The sequence below is a fragment of the Marmota flaviventris genome, chromosome 1 (genome assembly GCF_047511675.1).
Source record: "Marmota flaviventris isolate mMarFla1 chromosome 1, mMarFla1.hap1, whole genome shotgun sequence".
In the NCBI taxonomy this organism is placed as follows: domain Eukaryota; kingdom Metazoa; phylum Chordata; class Mammalia; order Rodentia; family Sciuridae; genus Marmota; species Marmota flaviventris.
This window is the reverse complement of record NC_092498.1, coordinates 39,647,655-39,669,152: the sequence shown is the minus strand read 5'-3', so window position 1 is coordinate 39,669,152 and position 21,498 is coordinate 39,647,655. Positions and strand designations below refer to the sequence as shown.

At 34.8% G+C, this 21,498-nt stretch overlaps 1 protein-coding gene across 1 annotated transcript in view; it reads left to right on the top strand.

Annotated features, from left to right (window-relative positions):
- Positions 1-21,498, top strand: part of Thsd7a (thrombospondin type 1 domain containing 7A) — a 395,278-nt gene that overhangs the window by 321,930 nt on the left and 51,850 nt on the right. The window contains exons 10-13 of the mRNA XM_027926470.2: positions 4,897-5,029; positions 6,263-6,366; positions 19,545-19,739; positions 21,139-21,402. Of these exons, the coding sequence (XP_027782271.2) occupies positions 4,897-5,029; positions 6,263-6,366; positions 19,545-19,739; positions 21,139-21,402 (696 nt within the window). The remainder of the gene's footprint in view (positions 1-4,896; positions 5,030-6,262; positions 6,367-19,544; positions 19,740-21,138; positions 21,403-21,498) is intronic.

Here is a 21,498-nt window from a genome sequence, read left to right as displayed (position 1 = left end):
GATGGTAAGGTTAATGTAAGGAGCTTAGAGGAGTAGGAGATTCTTAAAGGTAAAAGGATGATAAAAGAAGAGGAAATCGCTGAATAGAACCAGTTTCCACTGGCAAAGAATATGAAAGCAACTTTCCAAGAAGAGATTGAAGATGAGAGACCAGGTATCCCAATGGATGCAGTAATGGAAGGGTGAGAGGATGGATGATAACTTGTATCAGATTAGCATGTAGATAGTGTGGTGAGTCTGGGAAATGATGAAATGACTAGCAGGCTGCAGAGGGTCCATTTCTTGTGGTCATGTGACAAATAATGAGTTCAATTGGGCTGGTCTCTTCAGGGATGAGGTTAACTGCTGTAAGCAGAAATTTATGGTGTCGCTTGGAGACTAATATGCCCTGGATTTCCTTTGGACAAGGAGTGCAAGAGCCAACTCAGGAAATCTGCTTGTAAGGAAGCAAGAGTTTTTATGAAAGGTGGAGTTCTATTTGGCTAGCCAAGGTCATCTCCCTAGGAACAGGAGATCAGTCCTGCCTGCTTTATTTGACAACTCTATGATCAGTCTCCTAAAACAAAAAATTTTCAGAAACCCTAAACCTAGTCATTTAGATTTAAAAACAATAACTCTAATTGTGTATGGAGGAATTTTTTTTTTTAATTCTGTGGGTGATGGAAGGGTTGATTATTGGATGACATTGCCAAGAACTTTTATGGTCCTGAAAAAGCATTTTCTGTTTTGCCTGCAGATTGCTATATCTGAGCAAAAGGAGACAATGGTATTATAGAAAGCTAGTCTTTTGGTGTTGTGCAGAAAGTAAAGCAATGGCATGAAGTTAATTTTTCCATTATTTGGTAAGAAATGGGAATAATGCAAGTGTTCCTGAAGTCACACTGACTTCCACACTTTAAAAAATGCTGAACAAAGTTGAGTGTTCAAGGATAGGTAATAGCAATTAAAAAATTAATTCAGGGATAAGGTGGGGATTTTTTAATTTAATTCTGCACGTAAAGTCTAAATTTTATAAAAGTTTTGAGCTTGTTAAAATGTGGAGCTACTCTCCTTTGTAAAATCATTTAAAAGAGATAAAATTACACTATAGTTTTGTAGAAAGTGAAACAGAATAGTTTTAGGATTCCAAGAGGAACACATAGAGTTACTTGAAATGTGATTCAGTTCTCTCCCAAGACATGCCTGAAAAATCAATGCTGATAAAGATCAGTATTGAATAGAATGTAGTATGATACTCAAACCAGCATTTGTTAACTTTTAACTTTTTTGCATAAATTTTCACAAAGGGCCTTTGAAAGTAGAAATAATTTCTGTGTAGAAATTATTTGTAACTTGACTCTTAAAAAATAAGTACTTTTGATCAAATAATATATTTGGTTGTACAAATTCTGTTTACACCTTTCTTATTTCTCATTGCATGTATTGCCTTGAAACCTAGATACCTCATCCCGTGAATCAATCATACACTAGAATTACTCCCAAAGATCTGAAAACTATCTTTACATTTTGCTTCTTACATGAAACAGTACCCTTTGAATTTCCTGTCACTATGCCACTCCAACCAGCTATTATTCCCACTTCTAGCTTAATGAATCTGTTTTACCTGACCTTTAAATCCTTCATTCTAGTAATTTCTGTGTTAAAATATGCCTCGAATGTCTTAAGATATCTAAAAAATGCCATAACTGTTAGAAATTATGTACCCTCTGAATCTGTGTCCTCTATCATCGCATAATTAGTTTCTTCTATTCCTATCCTAGATAGGTATTTTCAAGTATAAACACAAAAGGCAGTTGCCTTTCATATTCTTTATATTTTCATATTTCCTATGGAGGGAAAATGATTTAGCTAATTTTTGGTTAATCCTCAATGCACATACTTAATATACTCTTTATTACATTAAGGGAATTACATTTCTATCTAGAAATAAAAGATATTAATATTCTGGTTAAAAAATGTGAAATAAATGTGTTTGCTCTTTCTGCAAATATTTATTAAACACTACTGTGTATGATTACTGTTCTACATACTGAAACACAAAGATGAATGGAAACTCTATACATATATTAACTGCACATCATAAATTGGGAATAAATACATATAGAAAACTGTGAGAGCAAGACCTTTCCATTTTTCTTATTTAATGTGTGTTATGGCTCTCCCTTTTTCTGGGCTCTGATCTGAAACCTCCATAACCTGACTGAGACCTATACTGCAATTACTTTGAGTCAGAAGAGATTTATTTATAACTGTAACCTGAGAAGACACAGACCTCCCCACACACTGGGTAGAAGCATGGATGTCATGACACTTCCTGTGTAACCCCACTAAACTTCCTCTCTGTGTACTGTGGCTTTGAAGCATTCCACTTTAATCAGGTCACAATCTCTATATTGTGGGCTGCACAGGGTAAGGAATCTGAGCTTTTTATAATAATAAATAAATTGATATTGAGGAATCAGTTAAGGATGTAAAAAGAATAGAGTCTTTTTTGTGTAAAACCTTGAGGTTGGTGATAAGAAGGCACTTAGAAGAATATTTCAGAGTTGTACAGTAGGTCATATTTTTGTTTTTGCAAGTAGAAAACAAAACAGAATCAAAACACTAACATTTGGTCGCTGCTTCCAAAATTGAAACAGCCATCTCTATGTATGAGGTAACATCTAAGCAGTGAATGAGTAGGAGCTTCGGTGCTGAGCTCATTGTCCCCTCCTGTTCAGGGATTCCTTGGTCATAATCCCATGTCTAAGTTCTATGCATGTTGAGAAGGGTTGGGGAGTGCTTCCTTGAAGAATTTTGACCACTTTGAAAACTAAAGACCACTTGTGCATTTTTTCTCTTTTTCCTGTTAAAATAATACAAACAACTCCATCCTTCTGCCAGTGCTGAACAGATGATGAGAATGGTCACTTAGTGCTTGTACTATCAAAAAGATTAAAGATAGATCCTAAACATCAGACACAAGAAAAAATAATATAAATTGGAAAAGAAGGGTAAAGCCAGGTAGGGACTGGGGGAGGAGTGAAGGGGACAGAAAGATTCCATGAGAAAATCAAGTTAAGGTAAGCCCTTGCAATTGAGAAAATTAGCTCTGAGATTCTCATGACCAAAGTGAAAAATAGAAACATAATGGATTCTTAGAAGATTATCAAGGGAAACAAAATTCTTTTCTAGCTTTTAATTATTAGAGGAAATTATCACCTGGTCTTAAAATAGGAGACACTTGGACAGTGCAGTAGATGAAGACTACATTAGCAATTTATTAAAATTCCTATTGACATTTCTTAGATTTTCCCTGAATAAATCTTATTAAACATATAAAAGTCAGAGCTGGCATACAAACTAGTATTGTTACAATAAAAAGCCCATGACACTATTTCAAATAATTTAATTCTCTATTGCCAATATTTCCAGCTCCCAATTCCCTACTCCATTACTTATAGTATTCCAATTATTCATTAAAATAGTTTAATATAAATCATTAATAGTACAGCTTTCCCCCCCACAGTGGGAGTAATCCTAAATAGTTGCATGTGAACCCAGAATCTTAAATTGGGACAAGACAGACAAGGTCGTCTTCCAGGAGATTCCAAACCTGATTCTTCATCACCATTTCTTGGCAAACTTTTTAAAAATCAGACTTAATAGCTGTAGGTATATAGGCCCAGCAATCTGCTGTTTGTATTGTTGTTGTTTTAAAACAGGTTCTTCTGTGTAGTCAGACAGTCAGGAATCACTGATCTGGTCCACTCTCCCATGCAGTGCGTGCATCCTCTCTAATAATGGTTGGAGTCAGTTGGCCTGACCATGTTAAGGGACATCTTGACTTCAGGAGAAAGGACAGTCCATTATGGGAAAGTTTAATTGTCAAACTGCATTTTTTTTTACAATCACAATAACTACAAATATTTCATTTCACTTCTGATTAAACTTTGTTGGGGGCTGTTAACCTTTAAAATTCCCCTGTAGCAAATATCTATGAAGCAAATATTTCATGTTCTCACAAAAGAATGTATATGCATCAGGAAATTATGTTATCTAACAACATAATGCCTAAGGGACTTCTTTTGTAAGTGAACTGTATCTGTGACTATTCATCCTTAGGAGGTGTATAAATTATATGTTGAAATATGTTTTATTAAAATTGGCAAATCCTATCCATCTGTTTCTAATTTTTAAGATGTTGAACATCCTTTCATCAATAATACTGTCAAATGGATAGCTTTGTTGAAGGTAAATCTTAACTTTTTCCATTTTTAAAACATAATTTGGAGTTATTTACTTACAGTAATTATTACAGTTTCTGACTGCTTCTCTAAAAATATCTGCCTCAAGGACCTCACTTTCATTTCACTACTTAGAGCCTGATGTTTAGAATGTGACCTGAATTGAAGATCTTTGTCTGTTTAACATGAATAATAAATGACTGGAATAATTTACAAGTTATACATTTCAAATTAAGTGAATAACAAAGAAATAAAATTTCACATTATAACATTGAATGTATCCTCCTACGGAAGATTCATTATGTGCGTATGAGTCCCATGTGGTAAACAAGGCTACGTGAAATGGCATGAAAATAAACTTAAGGTAGAAGAAAATAATTTAATTAGATCTGTCATGTTTCTCAAGGGGACAGAAATATACAAAAGAGCAATTACTCTGCATATTAGGAAGACTGAGGAACTTTTCTTCATTCTTCAAATTTTAAAATGGAAATTAATTGGCATTTCAATATAAATGGTCTTTGGGAGAATTGATTGGACTAGCTGAGGCCTCTCATTCAGGAATGTCAAAGCACAGGTGGCTTAGACAATACAATTTCTTCTCACAGAGTGGTTGGAGACTCTTTTATCCATGCAAAAGTACAAAGGTTAAAAAGCTGCCTCATTCCAGGTGACTTGGGAGTCAGGAAGCAGTCTCGGCTTCGGGTCATTATTCAGCTGCCAGCCAATGGAGGCCGGGACTGCACGGATCCTCTCTATGAAGAGAAGGCCTGCGAGGCCCCTCAAGTGTGTCAGAGCTACAGGTAATAGAGAAAAACCAAAGCAAGTGATGCCCTGAGAAGGATCTCCAGTCCATATGCTTCCAGACCGGGTAGAGAGGAAGCCAACACTGCTTCTTCCTCGGACTCAATGCAGTTTGGGATGTTTATGGCTGTAGCTGCCATTCCTACCTCTGTGGAGTAGAGCTGTTCCACTTCTGAAATTATCTCCTAGGAGGCAAATGCTTGTGTAAATTTCCCATCTGTGTTATTAGCTCCAGTGGTTAGGGGAAATGTCTTAGGTTGATATAAAGTATTTGAAATGCAAAGAAGTGGTTAATAATTATGAAACACATATGCTTTAGGAAGCCATTTCTATTTCACGTAGGAGAATAGCCTAAGCATTTCTCCCCTGGCTCCAAAGAGCACCTGTTTCTCATAAACAGTGGTATTCTGGCTCAGGAAATGACATTGCTATGTCAATGATGCTAGTAAGATGTCTGTTCAGTGCATCTGTGATAATCCCAAAGAAAAGTGTGGTTATTGAAGCTCTACATCAACTTGATAATTTATTAGAGAAATTTGGATTCCTTGCTATTCAGACTTAAAGTTTCTAATTGAAACTTGATGTAGTACACAATTGCAATCCTGACAACAAGTGAAATACTGTGGCATCAATTAATGGAACATGCAATCACCAAATAATAATTTAAATGGAAATTTATGGCATATTTGCCATCTTAATACATCTGTCTTTCTGAGATGACAAATAGTCTACCTGTATATTTACATCATGAACATTGTCAACTAGTAGTGCAAACTTAATCATTTTTGAAACTGGTTTTTGTAAAATCACATTAAAATTTCAGTTGTTGAACTACTCCTGGAGTACTATAGTCAAAAGAGCATTATACAAAAGACTCCTGACCCGAATGCAGTTTCATAACTTGAATGAAAATAAACACAACTTACTTAAATGGAATACACTTCTGGTACTACCTGGTACACCTCTTGGCAGTCTGAATGATTAAAAAGTCTAAATGCCCTTTATAGCTCTCTGCAGAGTTCATTTCTATAGAATTGGCAATGAAATACTCTTGTTTTTGATGCCATAAAAATAGATATTTATGTTTAATGCCTTAACAAATATATACATTACACTTAGATAGGACTCATCATAGTTGCAAACCTCCTATTTACAATGGTCAAAGTCATTTATTTTGCTGCTGACTCTCTGTGATTTTCCTTCTTCACTGGACTTCTGTTCTTTATTCATAGATGGAAGACTCACAAATGGCGCAGGTGCCAGTTAGTCCCTTGGAGCATACAACAGGACATCCCTGGAGCACAGGAAGGCTGTGGGCCTGGTCGACAGGCAAGAGGTGAGAGGCCCTACTCTGCAGTTGATTTGCTTTTCATTTCTCCAATATCCATAGTGATGCATTTTTCACTATGACACCATTCTAAACAATGCCAGCACCAAGGAACTTCTCTGTTTAAATTTTGCTCTTTGGTGTTAGCCCATAACTACTGAATTTTATCCTAATTTGTACCTGGAAGAAGACCAGATCAAACTTTTGGTTATGGCAAAGATAGTACATTGAAGCTTGGTTTGTTTATTTGTTGTTATTGTTGTTGTTGTTGTTGGTGGTGGTGGTGGTGGTTTTTAGATCAAATTATTCCACATTATTTCCCACCTTAACAATTCATAAAGTTCACATACATGCTTGCCTATATACATCATATAGGTGTATGTGTACATTTGTGCAATGTACTGCAATTAGATATCTTTCCCAGAAGTTCTCAGCAATGACATCCTTAACATTGTCATGGCTATCCATGATCCTAAGCATATTTGGTACTGGTTTTTAAATGAGAGATTTGTTTACTCAAAACCTGCAATATGAGAACTTAAATTGACCTACACTGCTATATTATATGGAATATTACAGAAATTAATGATGAAAAATTTTCACAATTGCTACAATTATTTACTCGATTTTATAGGAAATAGTTAAATTTTAAGCTTTGGAACATGTTGTCTATACATGTAGCAAATTCAGTCTTCAGAGAATTTGTGATTTTTTTTATTCATAGCATGCAATTCCTGCTATGTACTTACAGTGTAGCTTAATATGCAATTGAATGTGCATTTACCTTTTTTAACTTATAAAGATATATTTTGTTTCCTCATTGATACTTTCTTTTTTTCATGATGATAGTAGTCTGAACATACAGAACTGAATTTCAATTTGTTCTTACTTTATGTGGGACCCCAACTTCCTTTAGAACTAGAAACACTTGATCTTTCTTTTGAGAACAGTTACTTCATTTTGGAAAGGAAAAGAAACTTATAATATTCACTTGAAATATAAATATAAATTTAGAAGTCTTTGCTTGAAATATAAAAATTTTTATAAATAATACTGACTACCTAGTGATTTTTAGGATTTTATTTGCATAGTTTACTTTGTGTGTCTTCTACCACCAAATTTGGTAAAAAATATCCCTTAGATATATATATATATATATAATTGAAAGTCATTCTCATTTCAGATTATTCTTCAAGAAACTGATGTAAGCTTTTCTTGCCATGCAGTACTAAATCCTTCTTGAATGGAGCCTATGTTTACGTACATCTGTGGTTTTACATAGTTTATAACAAAGAGAGTCATGAGTTCGTGATCAGGAAACAAGGTTTAGTTTCAGTTCTCTTCCAAAAATGAGTTTTGCTTATCTCAGTTTAATTAGATGAAAAAAAAAAGAAGAGAGATTTGGCTCAAATGTTCTTTTAGGATTATTCCCATTTTCATCCTATCATCTATGCACAAGTAATGGCCAGAGATCAGAGGGTGAAATTAAATTAGGTAAGATAGAGGAAAGACATATTTTTACAGACTTCCACTGTAGGAAATATAAGATATGGTAGAGGCAGTGCAAGTGTGAAAACATCTTCAGTTCTAAACTGTTACTTCAAAGCTGCACAACCTTGGATGATTCATTTCCTCTCTTTGAGTTTTAAGCCTTACTGCACTGGCTACATATTGTCTTCGTTACGTGGAAACTCCTTACCCCCCCACTGTAAGTATATAGCCCTGATGAATGTGCACAATATGGCATAGGGCATGAAAGCAACAATATTAACTTCTGGTTTTTTGACACTCAGTCTGGGCCAAAAATTATTTTTTCTGTGACAATTGTTGATGTTTTTATTCCCACATCTGAAAACCTTGATTCATTCCTATTCTGGGTGCCTTCTTTGTTGTATCTAGTACTCTTACCCACTCCCTCTGTGGAGAAGGTCTTTGACTTCTTTGGTTACTGCTTTCTAGAATTTCTTTCTTTGGTTTTCTATCACTGGTGCCTCTTCCTCCGCCTGTCCTTAAACAGTACTTTCTAATGTTGGCATACTTGTTAGACTGCTTACTCTATCTCTGTGGTCTTATCGTTTCTAGGCTGAGAAGTGAAAGTTGCACTATAACAAGCAATTTCCCAAAAATATACTCAAAGAATTTCTTCAACTTTCATGCAGAGATCACCTTTTTTGTTGTTGTTATTATTTCAGTAGTCAGAAATTTCTTTTTTCTTAGAGCTTTCATTTCTGCATAACATGAAATGGAGAGAATATCTTTTGCTAATGGCAAGAAGGCAAAATTTTCTTACTTTAGTGTTTATGGCTGTTTTCAGAATTTTGCATGATCAACCTGCCAGAGTCTCCCTGTTTTCAACTTTGTCCTTTTATTATCAGAGACAACAAACAAACAAACAAACAAACCTGGTGCTGTTTTTTAATGACTAAAATAATTGCACAGTAACCATCAATCAGCAGAGACTGTAGACTCCACACCCCTGCCCTCTCCAGTATGTCAGACTCTAATTCAGCTACTCATTCTCTGTGATTGCATTCTGAAGGCTGTGCAGAAAGAATCATGAGTGTTATGAAAGGGTAAAAGTTTCAAACCAGGAGCTTTCATTCATTAGGGAAATGAAGTCACTCCTCATTCAACAAGTAGGAGTTAAGGCTAAAAGTGAACAACTACAAAATCAATCATTTGACACTGAAGACCTAAGAAGAGACTTAAAAAATGGGCTGGGATTTCACTTGCACCTTCTTGTTAAAATGAGTAGAAAAGAGAAAAAGAAAAGAAAATGAGATGAACTCTACCAGCTAAGCATAGAAAGCAAGGAAAACAATAAATAAGTTCTCAGAATAGGGGGTAGATTGAAGCTCCCAAGATGGGATCTGGAGCCTGGGACAATTTTGTGGAGAGCTATAAATGTCAGGATCAGTATTTTAGACCTTGTTCAATAAGTGGTAGGAGCAAAGACCTGATGAAAGTGGTGTTTCATCTGTCAACATGTACAGAATAAATTAGGAAGATAAGACACATGGGCCTGGATGTCAGCGACGATGTCATTGGAGCGGTGCAACGTTGCAGTAACAGAGACTCCCGCTGGAACCGCAGTACAGAAATGGGCAAAACACAATTAATTTTGGACTTAAGACAGTAGAAGGTACTTTTAGGACTTAGTGGTAGGTAATACAAGGAATGATAGAAATAAGAGTCAAAGTAGAACATGATTCTTTAACTCCAATATTTTCAGCTTGAGAATAACTTTATTGGTGAAAATTCTTAGACCTGAAAGTAGAGCCAATTTTGGAAAGCATATTTTTTATATTTTGCATTTGAGGCCATGGCAGGGTAGCCAAGTGGAAAAATCTAAGTATGCATTTAAAAATGTATAAATGTAGCTATAGATAGCGAAGAAATTTGAGCAATATTTGCATAAAGTAGTTGGATGAAGTCATACGAAAAACTTAGGTCTCTAAAGGTTTATTATATATTTGAGGAGAAGTGGTTGTTTAATTTTACCATTAGTAGATTTCTTTTTCCTCTAGCCTATTCACATGTGTAGGGTCTTTAAACATTCCTTTTATTCTAAATAATTTAACTTAAATGCTATTAAATTTAAATTACTGGTTTTTTGCTTGCACTGAAAATGACACCATATGAATTAAAATATGACCATTACCATTTTATCTTACTTTACTATTCTGTGATTCTAAAGATATAAATACTTATTGCATGGCTTCTATCAAATTATTTGTCTGGACCAGAGGTTAGTAAATCCAGCCTGCACTCTGCTGTTGTTTTGTCATTAAAGTGTTATTTGAAAACAGCTTCATTCATTTCTTTGCATTTCCTATGGCTGATTTCAAGATAAAAGGTAGAGTTGAATAACTGCAAGAGATAATATGATCCAGGAAGCCAAAATATTTTTAAAAACTCACCCTTTACAGAAAAAGTAAAGAGTGATCTAAATTCAGAAGCATGTAATAAATGTTATAGTCACAACTGCTAATAGTACTTAAGCCATTACTCAATAAGAACAGAAAGTTCTTGGAGTTTATTTTACCCTTTGGGAAGACATTTCCAAATTCAGTTCAGCAATAAAGGAACTATTTTACAGTTAAGAGAAAAGTGGACTTTAAAAACTGTAAAGGTAGTAAACTGTCTTTTGGATAAAATTGCTTTTTTTTTTTTTTTTTTTTTTTGCAGGGGTTAGGAATAAAATGTTGGCTTTCAGAAAAAAATTAAAATTAAGAAAGAGTGAATGGATAAACATGAAAATTTGGGGGATACAGAAAACAAGAGAGAAAAATATTCTAGGGTCTCATAATTCTCCTGTGTAGAAGATGATAAATCATATGCAATAACTGGACATCAAATGTTACTTACTAAGAATGTATAAAAAAGAAAGAACATGTTTCACATAATATGCATACTCAACACAACACACTTATGAGATCATGTTAGAGTCAAATCTCTTGAACCTTTCATATTAGTAGGAAAATATAACACTAAATTCTCTTTTATCACCTTACTAATCAAGCATCCCAGGTCTTTTATCCAGTCACTTGTGCTGACTTTTAACCACCTGTTAACAATAAAGTGACTATTACAGATGAACTTCCATTTTTACTCTTAATACTATTAATAGCATAATTTTCCACTTGTTGGAACTATGTATTGTGACATATTTATAAGATTTGGGGGGCATTCCTAGAGTATCTTTAACAAATAATTAACTGTAATGGCTTACAATCCTAGCACTAATATTCACTATAAGGCAAATTACTGAGAATCATCTTTATCTAGAAGTAAGTCAGAATATAGGAAGATTCTACACTAATCAACTAAATGCAATCTTGACCAAGTATATATTCTGTGTATGTAAGAACCATCTGAAAAAAAAATGGTCTATTACATTAAAACACAAAGTACTTTAAAGTAAATTGAGAACTGGGAGTGTAGCTCAGTGGTCGAGCACTTGAGGAAGATGTGTTAGGTCCTGGGTTCAACATCCAGCACTACAAAAAATGTAAATTACTATGCTTAAAAGTATATATAGCTGGGTGTGGTGGCATATGCCTGTAATCCCATGGCTCAGGAGGCTGAGGCAGGAAGATCACAAGTTCAAAGCCAGCCTCAGCAACAGCAAGGTGCTAAGCAATTCCAGGAGACCCTGTCTCTAAATAAAATACAAAATAGGGCTTGGGATGTGGCTCAGTGGTTAAGTGCCCCTGAGTTCAATTCCTGGTACCTAAGGGGGGAAAAAAGTACATATAAACTTATGTGTTTATTTATGACCAAATTCCTTTACATTTGAAAGGAAAAGCAAAATATTTATCAATCATTCCCAGAATCACCAGTAAGTTTTGCCCAATCTTCACTTAGTCAGATAAGCTACTATACTACATACAGAATATTTTTTAATACATCAAGTGATTCTGTAGAAATCTTTCATAAAATAAATGCTTAAAATATTGTGTTAATAGTTATTTTAATCTGCTCAGGTGGCTATTACAAAATACCACAGACTGGGTGACTTAAACAACAGAATTTTTTTTCACATTTTTGGAGGCTGAAAGTTCAAGATTAAGATGCCAGCCAATTTCTGAAGGCCTTCTTTCTGGCTTGCACACAGCAGTCTGCTCTCTTTGCCTTTACATGGCAAAAAGAAGGAAAGGAAGAGAAAGTTCTCCTATCACATTTTGAAAGGGCAATAATCTCATCAAGAGAGCTCCCCCCACACTCAAACTCAAGACTTCTTCAATACCTGTTACTTCCCAAGGCTCCATCTCCAAATTCCATCACTTTGGGGTTAGAGCCTCAACATATGGATTATAAGGTGGGGCAACTCAGTGCATCGAAATAGTGAAGCGTTAAATAAAATTTTAGTATACAAAACTATATATTTGTTAATATTATTTTCTCTGAAAGCTGTAAAAATAGGATCACATCAGTCCTTAAAATTCAATGCAAACTTCCTGAATATCATTCAATATAATTCACTCTCTCATAGAAGAAGTGTATATTAAATACATGTTATATGCTTCATACTGCTTTCACAGTACTAGGCTCAACCTATTGAGAGAATAAAAACAAACAGCAAGTAATTTAATATGTTACAGTAAGAAATACACTGTAGTGGATATAGATAATAACTACTAAAGAATTGGAAAAAAAAGAAAAAATTGATAACCACTGATAGGGAATATAGGATAACTCAAGCAAAAAAAAATGTAAAAGCTATGTGCTTAGGATTAATGTGCTGACCTGTTTGCTCAGGGTGCCTCTGAGTGTGTTAAAGGCAAAACCACATTCTGGAGGATCATGAATATCAAGAGGAGGAGGAGGATTAAAAATAGAAGTAGTGAGTATTTTAGCAAAGTCTTGGGTACTGTAATCCAGCAAATTTTGTCAAATGCCATAAGAACTAAAGGAGAGAGGAAAAATAGATTTTAAAGAAAGAATTAATAGGATTTGACAATTTTAAAACTTGCTTCATACTATTCAAGTTGCTAGTATATAACTTTGTCTTTCTCTGTTCACATTTATTTGTCTTTCTCTGTTCACATTTCCCATTTGTTCAGATGGTATTTAGAAAGTTAAATTATTGCTTGGTCAGTGATTAAATATCATTGAAACCATAATAACATTGCATCTACATTAAATATAAAATATAATTATACTCATAATAAAAACAATTTGGGGCAGCCCAACCCAAGTGCTGGTCTCTTGCCTTCCTCCTCTGACTCTATGAGATTCACCACATGTTCTTCCACCTTCTCCATCAACCACCAGTTCCTGGGATTTTCCAGTCAAGTCACCTAGCCATCAGGGAATCAGTCAGTAGTGCAGCCAATGTCTAAGCAGGCACAAGATCTTGGGCTTCCCGATCTCCTTCTTCTGCTCCAATAGCTTCCAGGGTAGATAGGACCTGGGGATCTGGCTGCAGAGATAGCTTGGGATATGGTGGGAATGAGTCATCTACAGCAAGAAGGAGACCATTCAAGAACTGAATGACTGTCTGCTCTGCTACTTGAACAGAGTAAGGAGACTAGAAACTGATAATAGGAGGCAGGAGAGTAAAATCCAGGATCACCTACAGAAAGAGGAACTGCAAGTCAGAGACTAGGGATGTTCCTTCTAGACTATCAAAGAGCTTAAAGCTCAGATCTTTGCAAATTCTGTGGACAATGACTCCTTCATTCTAAGGCCTCATGATACCTATCTTTCTGCTGATGACTTTACAGTCTAGTCAGACTGGTGTTGGATTTCCTGTGTTAATCCAAGAATATTCAAAGGTGAAATGATTTGGATTGTGAGTACTATAACCTAATCAGTCCATTCTAGTTTCAGTGGACTGATTGGTAGTAACTTAGGCAGGTGGGACGTGGCTGGAGGAGGTGGATCACTGCAGGTATGACCTAGAAGGATACATCTTTCTCATGGTCCCTTCCTCCACTCTCTACTTCCCTGTTGCCATGAAGGGAGCAGCTTCTCTCTACCACATCTTTCCTTAATGATGTTCTACTTCACTTTGGGCCTAGAGCAATGGAGTCTGCTGTTCATGAACTGAGACCTCTGATACCATGAACCAAAATAAACTTTTCTTGTCAGGTGTTTGGTCACAGCAACAACAACAACAAAAAGATAACTACAACAACTGGTCACTCACTAATCTGCACAGAGTGACATTTGTGGCCCTACAGAGTCATTAATGACATCAAATCACTCAGCTACAGCTGGAAACAGAAATAGAAGCTCTCAAGGAAGAGCTGCTGTTCATGAAGAAGAACCATGAGGAGAAAGGCAAAAGCTCAGAACCCCAGTCTGACAGCTCCTGGTTGATTGTGAAGATTGATGTCCCCAAATATCATGACCTGATAGACAGGATCATGGTAGACATCAGGGGTTCAGTATGATGAGCTGGCTCATAAGAACCAAGATAATTTGGACAAGTATTAGCCCCAGAAGATTGAAGAGAGCACCATAGTGGTCAGGTCACAATCTTCCTAGATTGGAACTGCCAAGGTAATGTTCATAGAGCTAAGGTACATAGCCTTGGTCCTTGGATATCAACCTGGACTATGGGTAAAATCTGAAGGCCAGCTTGGAGCATAGGCTAAGAAACATGGAGGCCTGCTACTCCATGAAGATGGAGCAGTTCAGTGGGTCCTGATGCACTGGAGTCAGAGCTTGCAAAAACTAGGTCTGAAGATTAAAAGGCCCAAGATTAAAAGACCCTGTTGAACATCAAAGTCAAGTTATAGGCTGAGATGACCACCTACTGCTGTATGCTGAAGGGCTAAAAAGACCTCAGTCTCAATAACACCCTGGATAGCAGCATCTCCATGGGAACCACCCAAAAGATCACCACCACCAATGTTTTCCTCTCATTTTCTCCTGATATTAGCATCCAAGTTGACTTGGAAAATTTGATTTTCTTTTGTATCTAAGAGTCTTGTCATAAAATGTAACTAGCATTTGCCATTTTTTAAATAGTAGGTCAAAAAACGAGACTGGCACACACTGTGTTTCCAATAGTTTCAGGAGGTTTCACAAGTGGTGCTACAGTTAGTTAAGCCTTCCCAGATCTCACGGCAGTCTAGCCAACCTTGATGTGAGCTACCCCTCTGGGGGCTGGTTGATATTTCCTACTAAATTCACAGACTAGCATTTTCATGCACATTCTGGGAATCAATGAGACGGGGGTCATTGGTAACTATTTAAGAACAATAAAAAAGAAAATTATGTTTTTTGTTTGTTTTTTCCATTCTGCAAGCATTATATTCACAAACTGTAATTAGGAAGTATAATTTGACAAACTTGTCAGTGAAAATCTCTTTTGCACAAAAGAGACCTGATCGTTACATCAACCTAGTAAACAAGTGGAGCCCTCTTGTTTTATTTATAGATCTGGTCTTATTTCTAAGCACAATTAGGTCTCCAGGTAACCAGCTCCCATTCACATGAAGCTTTTTCTTTTTATTTCTACATGATTCATTCTGACTATTGTCATTTTTTAAATAAAACTATGGGAAAAAATCTCTCATCTAATCACCCAATCAGCAGAATATATTCTATCTCTAATGGTACCTAGACACTACTGGGGTGGGATAAAACGTGCTCATATTTATTTAATAAATAAGGTCTCAGGGCTCCTTGAACTCCTTGTTACAGATAATCCAGCAGCTTTCACTGCACTAAGATATTGATTCTTTTCCTGTTTCCTATAATGAACTTCCATGTGCATATTTTAGATATAAAAATTTATATCCCTCTGATTATTACAATGAATGTACAGTGTGGCCTTATATGCTGAAGAGTGATCCATTAACCAATAGACGTTTCCTTTTTTGTGCAATGTGAATAAAAAAAGTGTTTTATTCTTCTTCAAGAATATGATGGTAAGCAGCTACATTCTGAATTCTATTACATTTACTTCAGAGCTATATGAGTAGTCTTCCATTTACATACTCACATGTGTAATGAAGAAATCCATCTCATTAGTTCAAACAGTATTATCTATTCATCCTATGAAACTTTATTATTTTCCTCTTTTAAAATTTACATTTTCTTTATGTTTATAAACCCATTCTGGAATTTATATACATATTCTACTCATTAATCTTTTTTATTTAAATTAATGGGAAGTTTTAAAAATACACAAGATTAGGGAGACTAATATGAATACTAGTAATGCAGTTATCATTTATTCGGTTTCAACAGTTTTCAACATATTGCCATTCTTGATTATCTGCTATTTTCTACACACCTAAAAAGAATTTTGCTGAAGTATTTTAAAGTCACTTCAGACAGGATATATTTCACACATACATACTTTATTCTTTCTTATAACAATTGTATTCTTATCACAACAAACAAAATTAACAATAATTCATATCATCCCATGATTAGGCCATGTTTAATTCTCCCTTACTGTCTCAAAAATGTCTACACACAATGAACATGTTCAAATTAGGGTCCAAAAATTGTCTCCAAATTGCATTTTTCTACTTTTATTTTTTATTTTTTTGGAGTCACTTTTAATCTAATAGCATTTTGAGCTCTCTTTTTTGTAGCACTTACTTGCTGAAGAAACTGCCTTTCTTATTTCTTGGTAATCTTTCCTCAGTATTGATGGACAAAGCTTACCTACCTTGATTCATATGCAACCCATAAGTTAGTCACATTGATGTCTCCCATGTTTTTAATCTGCTGGGTGCAAATTGTCCCCTGACAAGTAAAAATTGTTGTGCCTTATATAAATGAAATAAAATTCTAAATGAAATATACATATATAATGAAGATAGAGTTAAATATAGAATTTTACTTTAAAATGATTATATTGATATTTGCTGATCTCCTACTAAAAGCTTTCACGTCCATTATCCATAGTATAGCATGATCTTTGGCACATCTTTCTAACAAGGCTCAAAGGAGAACTTATACATGAGATATACATACTCCACCTGCAAATGCAGATACAATTTTGTGGGTAGCTATAGCTTTCTGGTATATGGCTTTCTGGAAACTGTGCTTAGCATGATCCATCTTTTCCACAATTAAAACCACCCTGTTTTCAATGTCTTAAAAAATGGTTTTAAGATTTATAAAGTTGAGAGACCAGATGGTTCCCTTTCCAAACATTTATATTTTCCTTATCCAATAGCAGGAAGTTCATTTCAGATTTTATTTCTGTGTTTGGATTGTTGTGTTTCCTCTAAGTTAGAATGCAAACAAATGGAGATGTATGATAAATTTTCAATATATTGTGCAAATGGTGCTGTTGCTACTTGTTTGGATAACATCGTGTGAGTAATTCATTCCAAAAGTACACTGTCAAGAATCTGAGATAAGAAGAGTGGAGTGCTGAGTGGGTATCTAAGAACAGGCATGGGAATTTTACACATATTTTTCTTTTCAAATACCTGAAATATTTAAGGCATATGGGGAAAGAAACTATTTATTTAAATGGTTCTGTGCAAAATAAATGTTTCCATAATTGTATTTGTAGTGGTATTATTTTATTTTGTTTTCTTTTTGTGTGTGTGTGTGTGTGTGTATGTAACTTAGTATGATGATAGGTGGAGCAATTCTGAAATATAATTGTGAGATCCTTAATGGAGAACCTAAGAAAATTTCATTTAATTTCTCAAAAGATTTACGTTAGGATCTGTTTCAAGGAGCCAAATTGATAAGTAGATATAAGTAGCTTCATTTCAAATAATCCAAATTTAGTTTTGTCATGTTTAATTTTCTTTTAGTTATGAATAGTGTAACCCTCACAGCTTAAGATATGAATATGGTAAAATCTCTCATTTTCTAAATTAACCGTTTCTGGAGGCTCCACATATCCTGGCTAGTAAAATGTCTAATATCTTCCTCTTTGTCAGTCCTTCCTTTTGAGCATCCTTGGGCCAGCTTTCCCCAAGAACCATGAGAATTTATCAAGTTTAAAGTGTGTAAGTGGTCAGTCCTCTTCCAAGTAACAGGTGTAGAGAGACCTGCAAAGTCACGTCGTTTGGTTAATATACTACATAGGGTAGCAATCCTTCCAACTAGATGGATGCTCTTTATGATCAGTTCCTGTTCAAGTCCCCATCATGTTATCTTATTGAAATCCAAGTCAGAGCTCTCTTAGTCCATACCTAGATGCCATTGTTTCCCAAAGCTTGGCATAGTGTAAGAAGGATTAGGTACCAATTTGTGAGATTCTCTTTGTGATACTTACTGTTTTTTCCTTGTCACCTAACCTTCATAAAGCTCACTGTTTCCACTTGACCAAGTTTTACTGTATTTAAAATTCAAAGACTCCTGTTCTTAATTGACTCTACCAAATTTGGGTATAAAAATGAAATGACATCTAAAAAATAGGATAGTATTCACTAATGTTGGCACAATGAAGGGTCTTTTATGTAACTCTTCCTGCAATCATTGTATTAAGTTTTACTTAATACACAGAGAACATAATTGTTAGTTATGTCACTTTACATACCCCATTACACAGCCCTGCACTAACAGATGTTAAGTTTTAGTTCACAGATAAAGACAATGTTGTCTAAGCTGGAGCCCTCTGAGCCCTAACTGTAATTTAGGATCAAAATGTAGACTTCTTCCCTTAATTTCATGATGATGAAGTCCTGAGCAAGGATAAATCAGCCCAGCTTTAGCCTAGACCATAAACTTGAGAAAGCCATTTAACTCATCTAAACTAGGCCATTTAAGGTAACTCAATGAAGATTAAAAATTTAAGACCAAAGTTTAAATGGTTCATCTGCTTTCTCAGTAAATGAATGAATTATTTTTAAAACCAATGTGAGAAATGACAGAGGAGAAAGAGGACTGAAAGCATTGCTTGCTCTTTTTCTTTATGACCTTTATTACCTTTATGTTATATCCATGTTCAGTAAGTAATAAAATTGTTTCTTGTTTTAAGTAATTCAGTAGAATAATACCTTTGAATAAATAATTTATGAATTTAAATCATTTGATAATTTTAGCGTACATAACTGTGAAAATGCTGATAATGATATGATAAAGTATGATCGTTAAAAGTTTCCTTTTTCATTTCTAGTTTCCATTTTAATTTCTTCCATTAACTAAAATTTACAGTATACATAAAATTTACAGTATACATACAGTAAATTTACAGTATACATAAAAACAAAAACATGCTTTCTATGAGTTTCAAGACAAGTTGCATATCTACTCCCTCCGTACCTCAAACTACCAACCAATTTGTTGCTAAGACCTTTCTATTTAGAAATTCTAGATTGCTCAATGTTATAAAATAATTTAGAGGTAACTGGTTTCTCCCAGCACCTTTTTGAATACCCTATGTCCAACATAAACTGTGATCAGAATGCATATATGATAAGTCTCCTAAAAAATTAATTTCTTTATACCCCACATGTGACAGAAATTAAAATCTTTAACAGAATCTAGTAAAAGCTGCTAAATGCTCTGTGTGTGTTTTCCTGTGTATATGTGTGGGTGTGTGTGGTATGTGCTTTTCTGTGCCACAAAAACCCAGAGGGATATTTGCTATTTTAAAAAACCTACAATCAATATTATGTGTACTGTGATTATTAGAAACACTGTTACCAGATTTCTACTGTTAATAGGGAATTAAAAGAGGATTCCTATAACAGAGCAAATGTGAATTTCTGAATTATAGAGTAATTAGAACTATGCTTTTCATTCAGCTATTACTTGTCGAAAGCAAGATGGAGGACAGGCTGGCATCCATGACTGCCTCCGGTATGCAGGCCCTGTGCCAGCCCTCACACAAGCTTGCCAGATCCCCTGCCAAGATGACTGTCAATTTACCAGCTGGTCCAAGTTTTCTTCATGCAATGGAGATTGTGGTGCAGTTAGGACCAGAAAGCGTACTATTGTGGGTAAGAAAAATTAGGATGCCTAAACCAACTCTTGTCAAGGTAGAAAAACACAATAGAAGTCAGACCAAGAGAGTTTTGACAATGTATCTGAAAACTGCAACTGCCTCTTGTTGCTGTTCCTACACCAAATATGTCAGTGGACTTGGGTGTGTATTTTAATTTAAGTTGGCAGTAATAGAAGCATTATGTCATCTTAATAGAAAGAATAAGCAACCTGACTCCCTATTCAAACTGACTGTGCAATACATGATAGATTATTTTTTGGCTTAAACATACACTTGCAGTGAATTGCCTAGAAATTGCAAAGTGCTTGGAGCAAGGAAGAAAGGTTGCTTCTTCATTTTCTTAACCGAGCCTCACTGTCACAGGTTCAGGTTATCCATCATCTCCTAGAAGGAGAAATATGACATTAATTCTGTATCTGAAACTTCATCTAAAAAGGGAGTCACAATGACAAAAGTCAGTAATGTACCAAGCAACACAGGAACCCTCACACTGAACTGAAGACTAACACATTGCAAAAACTGTCAGTAGCAAAAGACAACAGAAAATATTGGTGGTAATAGACCATTCAGAATGTTTAAATTATTAAAAGAACCACCTGTAAAATGGATTCCATTGAAAATAACATAAGAAAACTTAAAGAAGTTAGAGATAGGTGTAGGTAATTAATTATATACAATAGAATATATTATATAATATAATAAAATAGTTTGTGATATAACAAAAATAATTAACTAGATATATTTTCAAGCATATATATAATTGTACTCAAGAGGAATTTATATAATTTTAAGAAGGAATTTATTCAAAACTTTTCAAATATTTTATTCTAATATTAAATATCTTCATTTTTAATATTATTGATTTTCGTACATTAATCACCACCTATGTGAAAATGATTACTATTCAGAAATTCTGAAAAATACAATGCATAGATGGAGACATAAAGCCCATAAATCTTTTCTGAATTTTAATCCTATGTAACTACACTATTTGCAGTTACCAAGGAAGTGACTGTCTCCGGCTCATATTTCTGCATATGTGAGGTTTATGCAATCACCTCAAATTCTCCCATCAGTGGAAATAATTTTTTCATTTTAGAGGATTTTATTCATTTTGGAGAGTTTAAAATTCAACACAGTAAGTAGTCCCTTATACAAAATGGGCCATTTTTAAATGAGAATATAAGAAAATTTTTTACTATGCAAAGCACACAACACCAGCAAAAATCTGCATAGGAAGCACTTTGGAGTGAGAAAATAGTGTTTATTTATAGGCTAGTAATGGGTATTGTTAAATCAGAGAAAGGAAGTTTAGAAAAGTAGAAAATTTAGGGATGTTTTAAATTAATAATGCTATTTTCCAACTTAAATTGTCAAATGTTTCTCTTCCACAGGAAAAAGTAAAAAGAAAGAAAAATGTAAAAATTCCCATTTGTACCCCCTGATTGAGACTCAGTATTGTCCTTGTGACAAATACAATGCACAGCCTGTAGGGAACTGGTCAGACTGTATTTTGCCAGAAGGGAAAGTGGAAGTTTTACTGGGAATGAAAATACAAGGAGACATCAAGGAATGTGGACAAGGATATCGTTACCAAGCAATGGCATGCTACGATCAAAATGGAAGGCTAGTGGAAACATCCAGATGTAACAGCCATGGTAATGCAATTTTTCTTCAGTTTTCATATTTGCTGTCTTTGGGAGTAGAAGTAAAATGCATATGTATGGTACTAAAGCTTTTCGGGAGTGTGTTCT